Consider the following 18,723-nt stretch of genomic DNA (forward strand, 5'->3'; position numbering starts at 1 on the left):
AACACAATGTAAGCACACTTTAATTCCCTAAGCACAAGCACTCAAAGTAAACTTATTTTAAATTGATGCATACTAATGTGCTTTAACAATTATGATTTGCAATGCTCATGATGACATGATCCGTTTTTAGTAACCGTAACATCAGGGATGTTACAGGCACTCGGCAAAGCCTCTCTTTGCCGAGTGTTGCACTCAGCAAAGATTTGCACTGGACAAAGAGTGATTTTGCCGAGCGTCAAAAAGAGCATGACACTCGGCAAAGAGCTGCTCTCAGCAAAGGTATTCTTTGCCGAGTGCAACACTCGGCAAAGAAGGGCACCCAGCAAAACAAAAGTAACGTGACGGCCGCCCCCGCGTACGCTGTTAAAAAATATGTATTTGCCGAGAGCCGGCATAAGCACTCAGCGAAGACGCTTGCTTTGCCGAGAGCCGGGATGTGCACTGCTTAGCACTCGGCGAAGAGCCCTCTTTGCCGAGTGCCACGGCCTAGCACTCGGTGAAGTTTTTTTGTTTTTTTACCCATGTTTTTTGTGAGGCCTTACCACATTATTTAAAACTCTATGTTCAAATTTGAGACAATTTTGAGTTTTTTTTAAATATATTTCTTTATTTTTTCCTCCTGTTGAATTTTTTGGAATATTTTAAATTTGAACTGTATGTTTATGGAATAATCAAATTTGATCGTTATAAAAATAATATTCATGATTTTTGGTTTATGCTGAGGTTGTTTCCAGGACCTCATATGAAATGTCAAGCATCTTGTTGACCTAACATGACGAGGTATTTGCGAGGAAAGTGTTATTAAATTATATAAAATCCGATCGAAGTCCAAAAATCACGAAACTTGTTGATGCGTCATGTTATTGCATGTAGAGGCTATAATAAAAAATTGAGAAGGTTTCGACTAAGTTGTGATGTAGGATGTCTAAAACCCATACATGATTACGTGTGATCACACTCACCATATGTATGGTCATGTTTAGGTTTCAGGTACTCGACGTGACAACGTTCTCCAAATCGTCTTAAATTTTTATCATAGCTTCTACATGTGATAACATGAGACTTTGTCAAGTTTTATGTTTTACGGACTTCATTCACATTTTATATAATTAAAACATTTAGACCACAAGTCGATGGTCATGTTACATGAACAAGATGTTTAAAATTTTGTGCGAGTTCATAAATACGGCCTCAAAATACACTTAAAAATATGAATATCATTTTTTTAAAACACTAAATTTCATTATTTCAAGCACCTTCAATTCAAATTAACTTTTTCAAAAATAATGTAAGGAAACAAAATAAATTAAAAAATTTAGAAAGCAAACTCGAACAAGTTTTAATATTTGAAAATAGAGTTATAAATAATGAGAAGAAAAGACATTCATTTTTTTTAAAGATTACAAACAACCATTTTTTTTATAATTAGAAACAATTTTTCTGTTAATTAAAAAATCATTTTCTTTGCCGAGTGCCTGAGACGGCACTCGGCGAAGAGCTAACCCTAAAGCGCGGCCCAACAAAACACCCACCGCTTGTTTCTGTAAAAAAAAAATCCTCCACACCCTTCCCGTTCACGACGCCTCCAGCCGATCCCCGCCGCCGCCACCACCTCCGCCCGATCTCTGCCGCCGCGCCGCCCCAGACCAGGCCGCACCGCCCCCGTCCAGGCCACCCCCGGCCAAGCTGCTGCTGTCCAGGCCGTCCCCGCCGCGCCGTCGTAGCTGCCGGGCAGCAGACGCCGGAGGTCCGCCGCACGCGCGCCCGCCTCCGGTCGCGCCCAGGACGCACGCGCGCCCGCCTCCGGCCGTGCCCAGGCCGCATGCGCGCCCGCCCCCGGCTAGCGGCGCCGCCGCCGTCCAGGCCGCCCCGCCGCGCCATCGTAGCTGCCGGCAGCCGACGCCGCCTGGTGTCCAGGTACTGACCTGGATTCGCCTCTCTCTTTCTCGCTCGATCTGGTCCTGTAAATTCCATGATTTGTGGGCAACTGGTGTATAATCTACAAACTGACGACGATGATTTAATTTCCCCGTCAATTTTGTGTGTGATTGTGATTGCAAGTAAGCTAGCCACGGTTCCGAGTCGCAACAACCAGCTAGCGTAGCGATTCTTTGTTTTGTCTGTAGCAAGTTGCAATTCTTCTAGACCTTGCCCAGTTGCCCTGCCTTGCTTGCGTGTCGCCAATTTTGCTTTGGTGCTGGGCCGCTGTAATAGAAGTGATTTTCAAAAGATAGGAAATGAGTTAAGAAAGCGTATTTCACTAGGATGCGATGAATGCATCAATTTGGCTTTCTACTTTGCATCTTTTCCCTTCTGGAAGTAGTGGCGTGGTCAATTGCTAGGATCAAAGCAGCAGTATACTGCTAGAATGAATTATTTATTTGTGGCTAGTCCAACCTTAATTATTCTTGCATGAGCTTGATATTTTTTACTACCTGACAGCAATATGCAAATTAAAACCAAGTAAACTTTCTTGTAGTCAGATTTGAAATTATTGCTGTACAGTAAGCGCATCTTTTTTTTGGTTGCTGAAAGATGAGGGCAGCAGCCTAGCATGCACATTAAATTGTCCTATATGATGATACATTAGCTCATTCTTGAAACTCATTCGTGCTTTTGGGTAATTGTTTATTCAAAACATGTTAGCTTTTTAGTCTAGCATGTTTCTAATTCAACGTTGAAAGGTCCAAATGGCTAGAGGAGGGTGAATAGCCTATTTAAAATTTCTACAAACTTCACTAAGCAAGTGAGTTAGTAAAACAAATAGCGAAGCGATTCTAGCACTAGCTCAACTAAGCTATGCAAGCCACCTATACAAACTAGTACAAGACTAAACACTAAAGCACAACAACAAGAGAAGGTTAGTTACACTCCTAAACAAGAAGACTAAACTAAACAAGCTAAACAACTAGCAAGATATAAAAGTAAGTAAGGAGTGGAGAGTGATTATTATACTAACGTTGTAGAGTAGAGATATATCCAAGCAATCACTCACAATCACAAGAGAATCCTCGGCAAGATATGACACAAGATTTTTTACTGAGGTTCACTTGCTTCCCGGCAAGCTAGTCCTCGTTGTGGCGATACACCCACTTGATGGATCACGAGCTAATTGGCAATCCAAAGCCAAACCCTCAGCGGGTGCCGCACATCCACTCACAAGATGGGGATCCTCCAAGCCACGAGCAATCCACTAGAGTAGCCAATTGCGATCTCCCGCGGGGAAGGCTCAAGAACCCCTCACAAATCACTTGGTGAGGCTCGAAACAATCTCCAAGCACGAGCTCAACACCACCGCTGCTCCAAGCCGTCTAGGGCGTCGGGAAACACCCAAGAGTAACAAGAAATCCGCAGCAAACTCAAATATCAAGTGCCACTAAATGCAACTCTCAAAGCAATGCACTTGAATCTCACTAAATCTCACTAGGATTAGCAATCAAGCAAGGAGATGAGTGGAGGGAGTTTTCTCTAGCTCAAAGTATGTCTCAAGTAATCAAATGTCCAAGAGGGAACCCCCCAAAGCCGGCCACCAACTACTGATAAGCTCCCTCAAAGAACTAGTCGTTGGCCACTTTCACTGGGCTGAAAACAGGGGCACCGGACGCTACTAAGTGATCACCAGACGCTCGAACCCCAGCGTCCGGTGCTCAGGGGTAGGCCACGTGTCCGTCTTGGATCTCGCGTGTCAGTTTCTAACGGCTACCTGCAAAACACCGGACGCGTCCGATGCACACCGGACTAAAACTCAGGAAGGTATGCAAACTTTCGGGGTCACTGGACGCTGAGCACCGGACCGTCCAGTGCTCACCGGACTCATACCCAGAGAGGTTCGCAAAACGCCCGCACACCGGACGCTAAACACCGGACTCACTCCGGTGCATGCGGTGCACTCTGTTGCACCCGACAGTACACCGGACGCTAAAGGCCAGCGTCCGGTGCCTCCGCGCACTGCGTCCGGCGACTTCTCCAAATTTCCCATCGGCGCAACAGAAAATATACACTTAATTTTTTCAAAAGCGCCGAATCCCGCCGTGCAAGCTCGGCGGAAGGGAGAGAGGAACCCACACCCCTCTCAACCCTAGGAACTCCACCTCCTTTGCAAATGTGCTAACACCATCAAGTGTTCACCACCAAAGTGCATGTGTTTTAGCTTTTCACAAACATTTTCACCAAAGGAGTTAAGTTAGCACTTTACTAGATCCTAATGCATATTCTCAAGATATGGACCTAGTAACACTTGATTTGAGAGATGACCGTGATTTCTCCTCTTGATAGTTGGCTATTTATCGTAAACCCGGTCAATCACTTCTCTACTCATCTTAGACCGGCAAAAGTAAAACCCTATGTTTATACCTTTGCCTTGATACCTTTGCTCCTTGTCTATCACCATGATCTTCACATCATGCTACATCTCTTTGTGATCATGTGGCCACCTTTCCATGCCACCTTGCTCCTTCATCACATGTGTTGCTATGCCTAACTCAAATTACTTTAAACAAAAGACATTAGCAACTTGGTGTCATTAATTACCAAAACCAAAATTAGGCTTTCAAACGTCCTAGTTCTAATCCACAATTGTGAATGTGTGGGCCATCGTGCCTGTATGTGGACATTGGCCATCGTGCCAGCTTTTTCTTGCAGGTTCTGGAAACCTCCCCGTACAGGGAAGGTTCTGCCAAAATTTTGAAATTATAGTGTTGTGTTTCTTTTATAGAGTAGGACTCGTCGAAGGTGACTCAGACCACCTCGGCTATCCTGACCGTCTTCGTTGGTTCTGCGGTCCTGCCTGCACAGCGCCAACTCGATCGCCACTGCACCGACTCGCCACTGTGCCGCTAGCCTATCTCCACCACCACCCTAGGTATAATTAACCTTTTTTCCTTACCGTTGTCGTACGTAGATCGGTGTAACTCAGTTAGGCGTCTCCCGTCCGAAACATATACGGTTGGAGGTATGCAGATCTTTGCATATCTCTGACCGTATCTATTTTGGATTGTTCACGTTTTTTGGACAACCCACGGATGCGTAGATGGGTTAGTTTTTATGCTCTACTCGGATCTGAGACAGAGTTTCGGGACCACCTCCCTGTTGTTCTCTGGATACACACTCTCCTTTTAAGGACGTGTATCGGGAGAATAGCGGGGAGGTGCTGCCGAAATTCTGTCTCGGATCGGAGTAGAGCATAGAAACTAACCTCATCTACGCATCTGCGGGTGAGATTAGGACCTATCCTCACCTATTAGATAGTAGGCACGCCGTGCAGATGCAAGTGATGGTTATATTACTCTGTTATATGTATATGCTAGAGGATGGAAAACCGTGACTGGATGTACACGGGACGCCCAAGTCAAGCTCAAATCACCCGCGAATGGATGGATAAGACCGAGAAATTCTTAGACCATGCATTTAAGGAAGCTAAGGGAGTGAGAGACATGTTTTGTCCCTGCAGCGACTGTGAAAACAAGAACAGAAAAACAAGACAAGTCATGGTGCAGCATCTTTGCAAGTATGGATTTATGCCGAACTATACCCGATGGGTGTACCATGGTGAAGCATATCGTCCTAGAGAGGAGGCCATGATTCAACAGTTGGAGGCATTTGATGGTGATGGCGGGGTAGCGGGATGGTTAGGTGACTATGCGGATGCGACATTCGTTGAAAGACCTACGGAGGATGAGGATGAGGAGGAGCCAGAGCCAAGCGCTAAGGCGTTCTTCGCCATGTTGGAGTCAGCACAAAAGCACCTACATGAGAAGACAATAGTTTCTCAACTAGATGCCATTGGCCGCCTACTCAGGTTGAAGTCCCAACACAATATGACTCGAGCCTGCTTTGATGCTATGATGTCAATTATTGGGGGGCTGCTTCCGGAGGGTCATCATCTGTCGGGCAGCTTGTACGAGTCAACGAGACTCCTTCGAGCACTGAAGATGCCATATGAGTAGATACATTGTTGTCCGAAGGTCTGCGTCCTATTTAGAAAAGAACACAAGGATGCAAAGTACTGCCCAAAGTGTAAATCCTCTAGGTATGTGGAGGTAGACAAAGGTGATGGAAAGAAGGAGCAGAATGAGGGCATCCCTATGAAAGTCCTACGACACCTTCCGATCATACCAATGCTCCAACGGCTATTCATGTCCGAGGAGTCCACGAAACAGATGAGGTGGCACAAGAATGGCGTTCGATACAATCCTGACAAGATGGTACATCCAGCAGATGGTGAAGCATGGAAAAGCTTTAATGGCAACCATCATGGCAAAGATGAAGAGGCCCATAATGTACGTGTGGCACTAGCAACAGATGGGTTCAATCCTTATGGAATGATGGCTGGCCCATACACTTGTTGGCCCGTGTTCACTATTCCCCTCAATCTCCCTCCTGGGGTCCTACTTCAACGACAAAATATATTCTTGACGCTGATAATTCCTGGACACCCGGGAAACAAAATGGGTGTGTACAAGGAGCCTGTTTATGATGAATTGATCAAGGCTTGGAATGAAGGCGTATGGACTTACGACCGAGCTACAAAGAAGAACTTTAGAATGTATGTTTGGTACCAGTACTCCATGCATGACTTCTTGACGTATGGGATATTTGTCGGTTGGTGTGTCCATGGGAAGTTTCCATGCCCGATATGCAAGACAAGAATACAATTCATTTGGTTGAAGAAGGGTGGCAAGTTCTCGTCATTCGACAAGCATCAACAGTTCCTCCCTCTTGACAATGCATTCAGAGAAGACACAAAGAACTTCACAAAAGGTGTCAGGGTGACCAACCCTGTGCCTCAGATGATGACTAGTGCCCAGGTTCATGCTCAGATAGATGCTCTCGTGCTCCCAGCACAGAAAGATATCTCGAACAAGGGTAAAAGAAAGAAAGGTAATCCAATCAAAGATAAGCCAAACAAAGATCGCTTTGAAGGCTATGGTGTGGAACATATGTGGACTCATAAGTCGAGATTGGAGAGGCTTTCCTATTTTGATGACCTTCTCTTTCCACATAATATAGATGTAATGCACACTGAGAAGAATATTGCTGAAGCACTTTGGGCAACACTCATGGACATTCCTAACAAGACAAAGGACAACCTTAAGGCCAGAGTAGACATGGCAACACTATGCAATAGACCAAAGCTATAGATGCTGCCTCCAAGAGATGCCAAACCCTGGAAAAGGCCTAAGGCCGATTACATATTGGAAAAAAAAGCACAGGACAGAAGTGATACAATGGATACAAACATTAAGTTTCCCTAATGGGTTTGCAGCGAATTTGAGGAGGTGAGCGAAGCCAGAAACTGGCAAAGTCTTAGGGATGAAGAGTGGATTGAGCGGCTTCTTCCATCGACGGTTCAAGGCTACGTCCCCGAGCATATCTGGAAGGTGTTGGCAGAGCTGAGCTTTTTCTTTCACCAGCTTTGTGCTAAGGAGATATCTCTAAAAGTGGTTGACGAGTTGGAAAAAATGGCACCCGAGTTGCTCTGTAAGTTGGAGAAGATCTTTCCACCTGGCCTTTTCTTGTCAATGCAATATTTGATTTTGCACCTCCCGAATGAGGTATGATTGTGGGGTCCCGTGCAGAACCATTGGTGCTTTCCAATTGAGAGATGTCTAAAGACTGTTTTCGACAAATGTGGAAACAAAGGCAGGATTGAGGCTTCCATAGCAGAGGCATTCATTCGTGAGGAGGTGTCAAACTTCACAACGTCATACTATAGTGAGAACCTTTCTAGCGTGCATAATCCACTCCCTCGTTACAACGATGATGAAAATGAATCGACCCTCAGCCTATTCAAAGGGCAACGCGAGAGATCAAGCGGAGCGGCCAAAAAGTGCTTGACCAATGAAGAGTGGCGCAAGATCATGCTCTACGTGTTGATGAACCTTGATGAAGTCGACAAGTACCAGGGGTATGTTCGTAACGAACTTGTTACATACTCCGTAAATTTTCTCCATCCAACAACCTTGATGCTTCTCGGTGCAGGGAATTTTTTGATACATACTGGCATCATTCAAGGCCACCTTCTGATCATGAACGAGAGACTCTTCTTCAACATGGTTCGCCTGATTTCATTACATGGTTCCAAAGAAAGGTACCTTCTAACTGACTATAAGGTCTCGTCAAGGCCACCTAGTTGTCTAATTTCATTTCTCTCCTGCTTGCGCTTGCAGTGCCAAAGTGATTTGTCTATAAGTTCCGAATTACGACAAGTGGGCAGAGGCTTTGACTATAAGGTCTCATCATTTAGCGCTTATGATGTGAATGGATTTCGCTTTCACACAACAAGCTACGACAAGGGTTGACCCAATGCAAAGACCATGAATAAGAGAGTATTTACTCTCGGAGTAGTTACGCCCGGCGCTGAGCAAGAGGACTATTATGGCATAGTTAAAGAAATATATGAGCTCGAATACTATGGTGAAAAAGCACCTAAGCCAGTCATATTCAAATGCCAGTGGTTTAATCCTGTAGTGTCGAGAAAGTCCCCTAAACTTGGGATAGTCAAAACTAGACCGGATTCCTTCTATCCAGGAGATGATGTCTATATTGTGGCTCAACAAGCTAGACAAGTTTATTATTGTCCATATGCATGCAAAACTGACCCACGTCTTCAGGGTTGGTATATTGTGCACAAGGTATCACCACATGGTAAATTACCTCGCCCAAACGATGATGATTACAACTTGAACCCACCCACGCATGACGAAGAGTTCTATCAACAAGACAAGGGGCTACCAGGGATGTTTGAGATAGACTTAACCAGTGAGATTGAAATGGAAGTAGACGAGGATGTCTGGGTTGTTGACGAGGAAGCTGCAGATGAGGTGCGTGATCCGAGGGACTTGAAAATGCTTGACGGACTAGAACTAGGCAATGACAGCGATGAGGATGAGGTGGATGACGATTTGGAGGCTCTTGATAGTGACGACGATACCTATCACCTAGATAATCCCAATCATGAAGAATATTAGAAATACATGTAATACTATGTTATTTTGTAATTGCATTATATTTTTTTCATCCCTTGCTAATTACTTCTCGTTTATCTGGACTAATACTGGTTTATTCTTTTTAATTGCAGGTGATGGGGCCCACTAGGAGGAGTTGTCACTCGACTTACTCGAGACCGAGGGACACGCCACCGGCTGAGGAGACGGAGGCAGAGCCGTCAGAGAGGCAGAGGAGGCCGAGGGGCAAGCCCAGGCGAGAGCCATCGACTGACCACGAGCGCGGCTCCTCGCGCTCTTGTAGGGACGACATCGTCCCTCTACCCACGGTGGGTGAGGAGGCGATTCCACAGATGTACGACGTTGTCGTTGCGCACATGTCCGAGGGGGCGGTTCCACACACGTCCGAGGGGGAGGTTCCACACACGTCCGAGGAGGGGGCAGGGGGGTCGACTTCCTCTGCAGCCTCGAAACCCTACTTGTGAGGTCCCAGCCATCTCCCAAAGTGACCGATTCCTGTTGAGCGTCGCCCACTGATTGCACCCGAGGGAGATAAGTAACTTGATATATTCTTCATTTAATATTTGAAAAATAATAATAAGAGCTAATAATGACTAGTGTGAACCACTTGTGGAGGAACTCGATGCTTGTAGAGGAGGGGGTCCCGGCTCGCAATGTCAATGGGATCCTAGGACTTTTGTGCAGGGAACATTTCCCTGGCCTGGTGTGGCCATCAGAGGATGGGGACCCAGAGGTACCCTCGTTCGACCAGTACGCCCTTGTCGCCGATGATGTTCACAGAAACTTGGCGGCGGATCGGGTGATTATGGAGTTGTGGGTAAGCCTTTTTCTCGCAATATGGCCCTCAATTATTTGTATTCATTGCACATTCTTGAAATAAAATAATGGAAACTTGTGTCTTTGTGTAGGACTTCATTGGATGCCAGCCAGGACAGGAGGAAAGGGCGTATCAGGTGGCTTACGCTTCCTGTAAAAGGCGTGTCACAGACTTGTATTACAAGGCCCGCGTCGAGGCACACGTTGACTATAACGCCAAGTTCTGCAACAGAAGAATCAAGAAAACACAGGCAAGAAGAGAGACAGAGATACTGACAAGGGAGCAGTACCTAAAGGTAAATAGAAAACCTCCTATTGATTTCTTTTGCAATTAACTATGCCTAATTTGATCTTCTGGAGTCTTGTAGGTGATTCCAAGGTGGTATGCCATCCACCGCGATTGCTGGGCTGCTATAGTGGACAAATGATTGGACACGGAATGGCAGAAGATGCACCAAGAGAAGAGCGACCACTGTATGATGATGCCAGGTGTACCTCACCATCAGGACACCGCCAGCCTCAGCAAATACGCAAAGACATATGTAAGTCTCCACCAGTTCTCTAATCTAACCATGCTCAATTCTACCTCTCTTCTAATCACATGTTGTTTCTCTCGCAGTCGGCGACGCACGGTGGCCAACAAATTGGCCAACTCACGGCGTATGCTCTAGCCCACATGGGTCCGGCAAAGTCCAACATCGAGTACAACCCGGATGCGGGCCTAGAGGCGTACACGAACTCCAGCGTCCACACCCGCCTCACTTCGTACACAGAGGCAGCAAGGTCAGTCCACGGGCCGGACTACGATCCTAGGACCGAGGAGCGCCTTGATCCTGAGCTTGTGATGAGGGTGGGAGAAGGTAAGAAGCATGGGCGGTTCTGGATAGGCGACGGTGTCCTCAACACGACCTCTACTTTTCCTCTCAACCGCCTCCGAACAGCGAGCACGAGCTCTAGCGTGCCCATAAGCAAACGACCAACAACAGTTGCGACACTCCAAGTAAGTATTCTAGTTTCATTCGTCGTTCTTTGGCTTTTATATTCTTTAGCTTTGCATTATTCAAACCTTGGGGTCAAATTGTTGTAGGTCGAGGTATAACAACTTCGGGCCCAGTAGGAGGCCGAGCTGGCTGTGCGGGTTGCCGAGCGTAAGAGAATACAAGCTTTGGAGGCCCAGCAAGAAGGTTTGCTCAAGTGGGTGCAACAAATTGGGCAGCAGCAAGGTTGGCAGATCCTAGAAAACCTACTCGCACCACCACGACCAACACATCATGTAGATTCTACTACGGTGAGTACGAGTACGAATATGTTACTTTCTATGCTCATGCTTAGTGTCAAACTTAGTGATGGCGGATTTGTTGATGTGTGGGCCTTCGTGCTGGATTTGTTCATATGTCGGGCTACGTGCTGAAAATGTGTTTGTCAGCCTTCGTGCCGACGTTTTTGTTGCAGGTTTTGGGAACCTCCCCGTACAGGGAGGTGCTGCTGAAATTTTTAACTTTTGTTTGAACTATTTACATTTTTTCTTCTGACTCACATGCAATCTATTCTCTTTTGTGCAACATCAATCGGCTGCAGTGTCAAACCATTGCGGAGAGTCGCTGACATCGCAAGTCGGCCCGTCCCCACCCGGACCATCTCCGGGATCGCACGTTGGGGCGTCCCATCCCTCACAGTCGCCGTGAGCCGCTTGCGAATTCTTTTTTATGTATTCAATTTATGAACTTGTGGACTATGAGTTGTGGTTTGTTTGCTGTTGAACTTGTGAACTATTGAACTTGTGGACTATGGACTGTGAGCCGTTTGTGATTATTTGCTGTTGAATCGTGGTTTCTGGTGTGTATATATATATATATGCATTGTTGTCTAGATGGGGTAAAACAAAAAAAATTCAGAGGTGGCTTTGCCGAGTGCAATGGTCATGGCACTCGACAAAGAAAATACCGAAATAATATTAAAAACCGAAATAATATTAAAAATGTCTTTGCCGAGTGCCATGACCATTGCGCTCGGCAAAAAAAATACCGAAATAATATTAAAACATGTCTTTGCTGAGTGCTGAGATAGGGCACTCGACAAAGAAAATACTGAAAAATATTAAAACAAGTCTTTGCCGAGTGTTGGACTCGGCAAAGAAAGTTTTTAATTTTAAAAAATAAAACTCTTTGCCGAGTGTTGCACTCAGCAAAGAAAAAACGGTGTGACCTGCCTGGTAGACGACGTTAAATCTTTACCGAGCGTCACCATGGCACTCGGTAACTCCTTTGCCGAGAGCCCATATTTTGGCATTCGGTAAAGCCGGCTTTACCGTTAACATCTTCGCCGTAATTCTTTGCCGAGTGTTGCACTCGGCAAAGGCTTTGCCGAGTGCAGTTTTGCCTTTGCCGAGTGCTTCAGACACTCGGCAAAGAACCAGCCTGCAGTAATGTCCAAATTAAAACCAACTGCCATCAAATTTTGACTAGATGATCACAAGATAGTAGGTGAGCTATCTCTAAAAGATCATCACTCAAAGTTTAGCCAATTAACACGAATCTTAAATCATGCGATGAACACCGGTTTTTCCTCCTCAAAACTTGAATTGTGCCCCGATCTATGAGCTTGTGAGGATTTAGAAAAACTCCTTCAGTGGAAAGGATCAAAACACGTCCTGTCTCATGTTAGAACAATCAGTTCAACTCCAAATAACCCCAAAATAACGAATCAAAGCAAAATGGGAGAGAAGAAAACAAGAACCGAAAAACACAAATCGTGACTCACATGAACATACCTCAATCTTGAATCCCGAAGGACAAGAGGAGGTAAGGGCCTCCATTCCCACAACATAGGTTTATGAATTCGGATTACACAATCATAAACACAAACAAAATCATTCGTGGACCTCACAAGCAAACCCTAGAATGAGAGAGGGAGAAGTTCTAAAAATGAAAACGTAGAGAGATCGAGGTCAAAGGTTGTTCGGGCAGCCCCCTCTTATTTACCGATACTGATACACTAGAGCGAACCACCTATTAAAGGGTATTATCACCCAACTTAGATGGTTGCTGATCTGACAACCACATGCCTTTCATGAGTTAGCTTTGCCATAACACAAGCCTCATGATGATGCCATGTGCTATGCCACCTCTCATTCTGCCAATCTAGAAATTGTCCACCTGCTAGGTTTGAGGCTCAACCCACCAACCTCTCATGAGTAGCGTACTCCATTAAAATAATATCAACTAAAAAGGGTCACACAAATGGATTTCATTTTTTGATTGAAAGTTGGTGGCTATCTATTTTCAGCATGATAGATACTTATTAGGATAATATTAACTAAAAATACACAAACATGAAGAACTGTTCTTATTTACAAGAAAGGTGTACAAGATAGTGAATACCTAGTCTCTGTAGATCAAATATAGATCATGTTTCTGAAGAAACTCAGCAACTATGTTAGCTCCAAAGGTATAGGAAACACCCCTACCATTCTCACCCCACCCATCAGTCTCTTATCAGGGTCCCACCATAGAAAATCACAAAGGAGACCAATGTCAGGATTTAGCAACATCCATAGGACTTGAAAACTGGTTTACTGCGCCCGTGCCAATGTTTGGATGGACTTTGCTCTTTCTCGTGCTGGTCGTAAGGTACCTTGTAGTACTACCATGTCTGTCTTGTTATTAGGCCACTATCAAGAAGCAGGGAAACAGGGAGCGAGAGAACCATCAAATTTGGGTGCCTAGATCTGATGCCCGTTAGTCAGTCCTCCATCCTACCGAAGACAAGCGGCGTTGCATGTGGATGGAGGGAAGCATGGGCGACAATGCGTGTGGATGGAGGAAAGCTGAGGCGACGATGCCTGTAGACAGTGTATTGAGTGAGTACGAGCGGTGCTGCACGTTGGGGGCAAGTGACAATGTGAACGGATTAGAGAGAAGTGAGTTGTAAGCCGTGCGTGAGTTTGGACAGGTTTGGTTCGAATGTGAGTCCGAGCAGGTTTAGACTGTAAAAGTCACTATGCCACAAATACTTATTAGTGACGCAGAAAAACGAGTCACTTTTATTGCGTCTCTGATGTGAAGATATTAGTGACGCGTCTTTATACGTCACTGATGTGGAGATAGCAGCGACACATATTAAGAAGACGCGTCACTGGTGTGAGATTGCTGCGACGCGTACTGAGAAGATGCGTCACTGATGTGAGACAGCTGCGACGCGTACTGAGAAGACGCGTCACTGATGTGAGATACCTGCGACGCGCATTAAGAAGACGCGTCACTTATATGAGATAGCAGTGACGTGTGTTAAGAATATGGGTCACTAATGTCCCGCCATTAGTGACACGTATAGCCAAAACGCGTCTCTGATAACAATTTGCAAAAACAAAAAAAAAGAAATCTAGATCCACGGTGTACATTTCTGAATCCCATGTTTCACAATATGATACCTTTCACGGCAGTACATACATAGTTCACACTCACAGTATATACAGTAAGTTCTCATGATTATAATACACAACAATATTGAACTGAAAGTGATTACATAGAGTATCCACCAGAACTACAAAGTAATGGTTGCTTTATAGAATAAATGGCTATACATATACCTCCTAGCTACTTCCTTTCCTCTCAGCTCAATGTAGGTCAACAGCTCCTAGGCTACAACAAAACAACAGATAGTTAATTAAAGAGATAAATGTAAGAAATGTCATTCTGCTAAATTGTTTTCTACAAAACAGCAGGTCCCTATCTAGAGGTGCATATCATACATAGTGAATGATCTCCAATGGCAAATGTACTTCCTAGTATGTAAACCTATTGTCAATGAATACGAAAATAGCACCTTCGGTAGTATTGCTACTAAGACAACCCAACTATTGATTGTGATTTAGAAGTTTTGGTCCTTAGTAAGAGGAGCAATATTGAGCATATAAGGAAGAATGTAGCAATCACTAGCTGATTAAAGGGTTATGTAGAACACTATAATATGATATTTAACATTCATGACAACCCCGACTATTTATTTATGGTTTAGTAATTGTAATTTTACAGGCTGAAAAATAGACCAACGGCAAAAAGTAGTTAAACTAAATATCAACACACAAATAATGGAGACAAATGGTCAGTGCAAAATTTATTTATTTCTATTATAATTGTAGAATATGTTAAAGGCACACATAGAGTAGGAAAACTTAACATGACTTGATGGAATGTGCTTTCCACTCAGGAGATCAAGCAAGACAGTGCCAAAAAGTAGGAACCCCTGCCACACATAACCACCATGAGGATAAAATGCAACTATCTATGTTAGATAGATTGATAACCCACTTAATAATGATCTCTTGACAGCCATATCCCTTCACTTAATGATCTCTTGACAGCCATATCCCTTCAAGAGTGTTTATGTCCCCTTATACAGACTGATACATACAACACCTAAGACAATCTTATACCACAGCAAAATGGAGGAAGCAGTGTACTCTGTAGATAACTGTGATGGTCCATGTATCTAGGAAATTATTTCTATGCCTGTGTCATATAGTTGTGAATTCTTAAGTTAATCAGACCATTGGTGATTGGTAGGAAAATGTATCATATAAGTACCATACCCATCTGTAACTACCAAATAAAACTAAATCTGTTCTCTAAAGTAACAACTTTTACTAACAAACTCTCAGAAGCAATCAGATCTCTGACTTAACTACAGTGCAATACCAAATAAAAAGATATGCTCACCCAATTATGTAGGTCCATTGCAAATCTGCATGGTCCGACGTGTGCATATCTGTAAAAAAACAAAGTTCGCCAAGAATTAGCTCATACTACTTATATACTACAAAGCAGCAAGAGAGAGCAGCTCTACCAAATGAACCATCATCCAACCAAACACAAACAGAAATGCAACCACAACCACCATTACTGAAACTGAAAGTAGGAACACAACTGAACATCATTTGTCACTCACAATACTGGCATGGAAATAGTTACTCAAGATACCTGAGCATGGATGGATGACCATCTCCCCACAGACAGCATACTCGCATATTAAGACCTGTAATAGTTATCAGTGTATTAGCTAGGCATGACAATATGCATTTGCTATAGAAGCGAGAGAGAAAACATGCACGCAACCATTTATCTAGCTGTGACATAAATGGGTTAGCCTTGTGTCTAGCTGTGAATCAAGGACTAACAGACCTATGCCTAAAATACAGGCAACTGAGAGTCATGCAGCCAAAGAATATTCAAAACCGGAAACATGCTGCTATCAACCTGCACACCAATAAGACTCACATAACTCACAGTATAATGAACTGCTGCATAAGAATTCAGATTCTTATAATCTATAAAATCTGCTGGAAAATACATTGGGCACTCCCATCTCAATAATGTAGGCAGTCAACAGTACCAAAACTTCATGCAAGCATGCGAGGAGTATACCCTGAGCAAAAATATTTTCCCTATAACCACATCTAGCATGTCACCTGAACTATTAAATACTTTATTGAAACATCTGGGAAAAAAAGAAGCAAAGCATGGGCGAACACTTCTAGTATTTTTGAGAGCGGCTTTTGTATATCTCCAATATATATCACTACTGTTTGTTTATTATAGATCACCTTCGTGTTAAAAAAACAGGACAGGACTGAATGACCCATTTATTGTAACTGTCTCTTACAGGAGAAAGCATTACCTTGAAATAGAGATAGGTATAGAGCAACAAAGTCAAATGCACTCTTCCTTCAGTATCCTCTCACACAGCGACAACAAGCATTACATCTAATCTATCTAAGTATAGTATCAGACATGTCCAATGGAAATGCAATGAGGATGGACCACAACCAAACCATCACAGCAAAAGACATTTATTTGGTGACTGGTTTCATAGAGAAAAGGTTCCAGGGAATTTAAAATGCACTGATTCATATCCTCACAACACATGAAATATTTATTTAGCAGTTATACATAAGAAACAAAAAGTAAAAAGAGGATGGAGAACCTGGGACAACTGGTCGAAAAGCAAGGCCCTAATTGAGATCTCTGATCTCGCCACATCGCTAGATATAGACAAAAAAGAAATTACAGTTGCAACTAAGTAATCATGGATGAAGAACAGATAAATATCAGCAGAGAATTTTTATTCCTTTTGCCCCTGTTATAATCTTGGCAAACCTCTCTTTGGTATCCTTTAACTCTAAATTAGTACGGATATGGCCAGAAACAAAAAAACAACCATGACTAGTTACATTATGCTTTAACTCTGAATTAGCAGTACAGATATGGGCAGAAACAAAAAAAAAGGCAGCCATGACTATGTTACATTACTGACAATTTGCTAGACTTAATTTGTTCAATTCTTCAAGGCTATACGATCCAAGAGTTAATTCCTCTGCCCAGCATCTACAGAGGACAACCCAGCAAATTGAAGCAGAAGTGAGGCGAGGAGAGAGAGGGGAGCACTCACCGTAAGAGAGAGGATGCATGGCTTGGCGAGCCTGCCGAGCTTACCGAAGATGCTAAGCGGCCCTTGGCGATACAGATGGAGAAGGAACCTCGTCACCACAAGCGCCTGACACCGTGCTCGACCTCTCCGCCTGTACAGGAAGCCGATCTGAGGAGATGGGGCAAAGAGCGGGGGACACCTTGATGTCGCCCAAATCCATGGAGGCTCCCCATGCTGGCCATGGCACCCACGATGGGGACACAACCCACTCCCCCCGCAGGCCGCGCCGCTAGATCCGCAACGAGCAGGGAGGTAGGGTTTGGAAGAGATGAGTGGTACATGTGTGCGGAAATCCAGGTTAGGGGAAGGGAAATGGCGGGGGGGAGGAGGAGGACGAGGAGGGCGGTGGCAATGGCGACGGCAGAGGAGGGCAGCAGCGGCGGCGGCAGCGGCGGTGGATGAATCTCGCAGAGCTGAGAGAAGGCAGAAAGGGTGATGGCCCGAGAAGAAACACAGGGAAGGGAAGGGGTGTCGGATTTCACTTTCCATTTAACAGGATTTCATCATTTTTTTGGGTCCGTGAAGGGCGACATGAGACTCGTGTTGCTGAACCGCGTCACTGCCGACAATCCTGTTTTACTAGCGACACGTGTTGTTGTGAACGCGTCACACATTTTCTCTGTTGGCCACGGACGACTCCCAACTAGTGACTTGTTCAGTTTATCTGCGTCACTGCTCTTACATTAGTGACGTGTTTCAATTTCGAGTCACTGAATAAGGTGTCTCCTTTGTGCTGTTTTGGCATAGTGAGTATTGGTGATACGGAGTGGGCTGGACCAAAATCAGGGGTGAGAAGTTTTGCCTCTTTATTATTAGGTATAGATTCTGAGTTGCCCAACCCTATCTATGCATGCCTTCCTTTCAAACCCCATCCATATATAATGTGTCTGCAGATGCCGTTTAAATACCAACTTGCCCACAAAAACTCATATGATTGGTAGCCAAAATCATTGACATGTATACATGTCTTTTTAAACTATGGCTTAATAGAAAATAAGCATGTACGTTAACAACTAAAATAACTAATTAATGAAGAACAAGTTAGTCTTTTTTCTAGACTCCTTATTTGATCCTAAAATCATTTAGATACCTTATATTTCAGTATAGAGTAAGTATCTAGAAGATCTTACCATTTAGCTATGCTTATAGAATTAATCACATGGACACATTTAATAAAGTTACAAGTGTTGATTATACCCTACTCCACTCCTAACTTTATCTATACAACACTTCAAAGTGTTTTTACGAGTCATGACTATGAATACGTGCACACACATACTATTTCCATGAGCACCTCTGGAAAGACCAAGATTGAATCGATAAAATCTTGAGATTTATAAAGTTACCATTGATGTCGTCTCGTTGTTGATAGCCACACAACATCGTTAAATCCAAAAATAAATCTAAAACAATATGAGTATCCACATCAAGTTGAGTAATTAAACCAGCGTGGACA

General features: G+C 44.0%; 3 protein-coding genes and 1 long non-coding RNA gene across 6 annotated transcripts; 1 reads left to right on the forward strand and 3 right to left on the reverse strand.

Annotated features, from left to right (window-relative positions):
• Positions 1,575-4,620, reverse strand: LOC110437210 (loricrin-like). Its single transcript, XM_021465567.1, has 2 exons — positions 4,600-4,620; positions 1,575-1,961 (listed from the first exon to the last, which is right to left on the reverse strand). The coding sequence occupies exons 1-2, from the start codon at positions 4,618-4,620 to the stop codon at positions 1,575-1,577; spliced, it is 408 nt and encodes a 135-aa protein (XP_021321242.1).
• Positions 9,523-10,766, forward strand: LOC110437404. The gene is made up of 2 exons (XM_021465882.1): positions 9,523-9,783; positions 9,875-10,766. The coding sequence occupies exons 1-2, from the start codon at positions 9,556-9,558 to the stop codon at positions 10,115-10,117; spliced, it is 471 nt and encodes a 156-aa protein (XP_021321557.1). The 5' UTR covers positions 9,523-9,555; the 3' UTR covers positions 10,118-10,766.
• LOC110436744 lies at positions 12,217-12,662 on the reverse strand. Of its 2 annotated transcripts, none has more exons than XR_002454569.1 (2): positions 12,553-12,662; positions 12,217-12,432 (listed from the first exon to the last, which is right to left on the reverse strand). It is a non-coding gene; the product is annotated as an uncharacterized LOC110436744 (long non-coding RNA). The 2 variants fall into 2 exon arrangements; XR_002454568.1 differs by having other exon boundaries at positions 12,543-12,662.
• On the reverse strand, positions 14,152-17,795 carry LOC110436915. Of its 2 annotated transcripts, XM_021464623.1 has the most exons (5): positions 17,229-17,795; positions 15,761-15,815; positions 15,500-15,548; positions 14,961-15,026; positions 14,152-14,422 (listed from the first exon to the last, which is right to left on the reverse strand). In XM_021464623.1, exons 1-4 carry the CDS (start codon positions 17,754-17,756, stop codon positions 14,987-14,989), a joined length of 672 nt encoding a protein of 223 aa, XP_021320298.1. In that variant the 5' UTR covers positions 17,757-17,795; the 3' UTR covers positions 14,152-14,422; positions 14,961-14,986. The 2 variants fall into 2 exon arrangements, with proteins under 2 accessions (XP_021320298.1, XP_021320299.1); XM_021464624.1 differs by lacking the exon at positions 14,961-15,026.

Source organism: Sorghum bicolor, chromosome 7, assembly GCF_000003195.3.
Source record: "Sorghum bicolor cultivar BTx623 chromosome 7, Sorghum_bicolor_NCBIv3, whole genome shotgun sequence".
In the NCBI taxonomy this organism is placed as follows: Eukaryota; Viridiplantae; Streptophyta; class Magnoliopsida; order Poales; family Poaceae; genus Sorghum; species Sorghum bicolor.

Excerpts from the sequence above, each read along its gene's own strand:
- LOC110437404 (XM_021465882.1), top strand. The coding sequence starts at position 9,556 with ATGACTAGTGTGAACCACTTGTGGAGGAACTCGATGCTTGTAGAGGAG. Across the intron at positions 9,784-9,874 it reads GGGTGATTATGGAGTTGTGG|GACTTCATTGGATGCCAGCC; the intron begins GTAAGCCTTTTT and ends GTCTTTGTGTAG.
- LOC110437210 (XM_021465567.1), bottom strand. The coding sequence starts at position 4,620 with ATGGCCAATGTCCACATACAG. Across the intron at positions 1,962-4,599 it reads TGGCCAATGTCCACATACAG|GACCAGATCGAGCGAGAAAG; the intron begins GCACGATGGCCC and ends TGGAATTTACAG.
- LOC110436915 (XM_021464623.1), bottom strand. The coding sequence starts at position 17,756 with ATGGAAAGTGAAATCCGACACCCCTTCCCTTCCCTGTGTTTCTTCTCG. Across the intron at positions 15,549-15,760 it reads GGTCATCCATCCATGCTCAG|ATATGCACACGTCGGACCAT; the intron begins GTATCTTGAGTA and ends GTTTTTTTACAG. Across the intron at positions 15,027-15,499 it reads CAATGGACCTACATAATTGG|GGGTTCCTACTTTTTGGCAC; the intron begins GTGAGCATATCT and ends TATGTGTGGCAG.